Source organism: Daktulosphaira vitifoliae, unplaced genomic scaffold, assembly GCF_025091365.1.
Source record: "Daktulosphaira vitifoliae isolate Bord-2020 unplaced genomic scaffold, ASM2509136v1 Scaffold_2640, whole genome shotgun sequence".
Classification (NCBI taxonomy): Eukaryota; Metazoa; Arthropoda; class Insecta; order Hemiptera; family Phylloxeridae; genus Daktulosphaira; species Daktulosphaira vitifoliae.
The window spans coordinates 1-1,294 of record NW_026102200.1 but is presented as its reverse complement, the minus strand read 5'-3'; the positions used below and the strand labels follow the sequence as shown (position 1 = coordinate 1,294).

Sequence of the window (1,294 nt, the reverse complement as noted above, 5' to 3'; positions counted from 1 at the left end):
TCTTAACTTGGATACGTCGCCGTCTTGTTTTATTACAGCGTGGTGCGGTATAAAATATCGACCGGGCTGAGTTGCGCGCTTCATGTGTCCAAGCAATAGATATTCGTGCATAAATGAACGATAAGCGTCATACAGCTTAGAGNGCGATAGATATTCGTGCATAAACGAACGATAAGCGTCATACAGCTTCGAATCTTTGATAAGACGACGTTCTAAATTTAATAATCGTTTAAGAGCAATTGACCGCGAATCACCAAGCCCAAATGTATAAGAAACATTAGTGGTGTGTGAAATGTCATCATCACTGTGCATAAGTACTTGTTGACGAAATGGTAAGGCAACGCAAAATCTCCCCGAGGTTTCGCGTGTAGTCGTTTTAGCAAACCAACGTTCACATTGTTCATTTTCAGTAGTCGGGTGTTCTGGCGCGACGGGTTCTTCAACGGACCATAATTTTTGCATAAGAGAATCAATAGATGGTGACGAGCATACGGACAGCGAAACTAGCGATGTCTGTTGTGGCTGACTGACTGTACCTACAATAATCCACCCGAGCAGAGTATCCAATGCAGACGGAAAACCAAGAGTATGAATAACGTCACCTTGAGAACGTACTATTTGAGGAAATATATCACCACCTAATAAAATGTCTATATGTGACGGTGTATCAAATGACGGGTCAGCCAATTGTAAGTGCCGGTATTGTTCACGTACCACGGGTGGTAATACAATAGACGGCATAGGCGATGTAATAGTCGAAATTATTATCATGTCGCGACAAACAAACAATGGGCCGGTATTGAAATGCGGACTAAATCGACAATCAGTCATACCTTCGACCTTAGCNATCGACAATCAATCATACCTTCGACCTTAGCGACTGACTCTTGAGATAAGCCGACTATATTTGTTGCACATTTTCGTTGTGTTAAACTGAGCCGTGAAAAACATTCGGTCGTAATAGCGGACACTTGTGAACCACTATCGAGTAATACGCGTACGACGTGAATTTGCCCGAAACGGTCACTTACGCGAACGCGAGCGGTGCCTAGTACGACAGTTGTATTGGTACGCGCTGTACCTGCGAATTTTGTATTAGTGTTAGATGTAGATGGTGTGTCCGATGAAGTTTCACTTGATTGTACAGGAGACGTTATTGAGTCATTATTGGCTTGATTAAAATGTAGCATTGTGTGGTGACGCTTTCCACAAATATGACACGATGACTTAGACTGGCACGCATTTAACATATGAGATGATCCAAGGCACGAGAAACATAATTTTTTTTGCAATA

At 42.4% G+C, this 1,294-nt stretch overlaps 1 protein-coding gene across 1 annotated transcript; it reads right to left on the bottom strand.

Moving 5' to 3' along the window:
- Positions 1 to 133: 133 nt before the first annotated feature.
- LOC126909965 (uncharacterized) lies at positions 134 to 1,288 on the bottom strand (the record flags this gene model as incomplete). Its single annotated transcript, XM_050692370.1, has 2 exons — positions 873 to 1,288; positions 134 to 840 (listed from the first exon to the last, which is right to left on the bottom strand). Coding segments are annotated over exons 1-2 (1,085 nt in total), but the record flags the coding sequence as incomplete, so codon positions are not given.
- Positions 1,289 to 1,294: the final 6 nt, after the last annotated feature.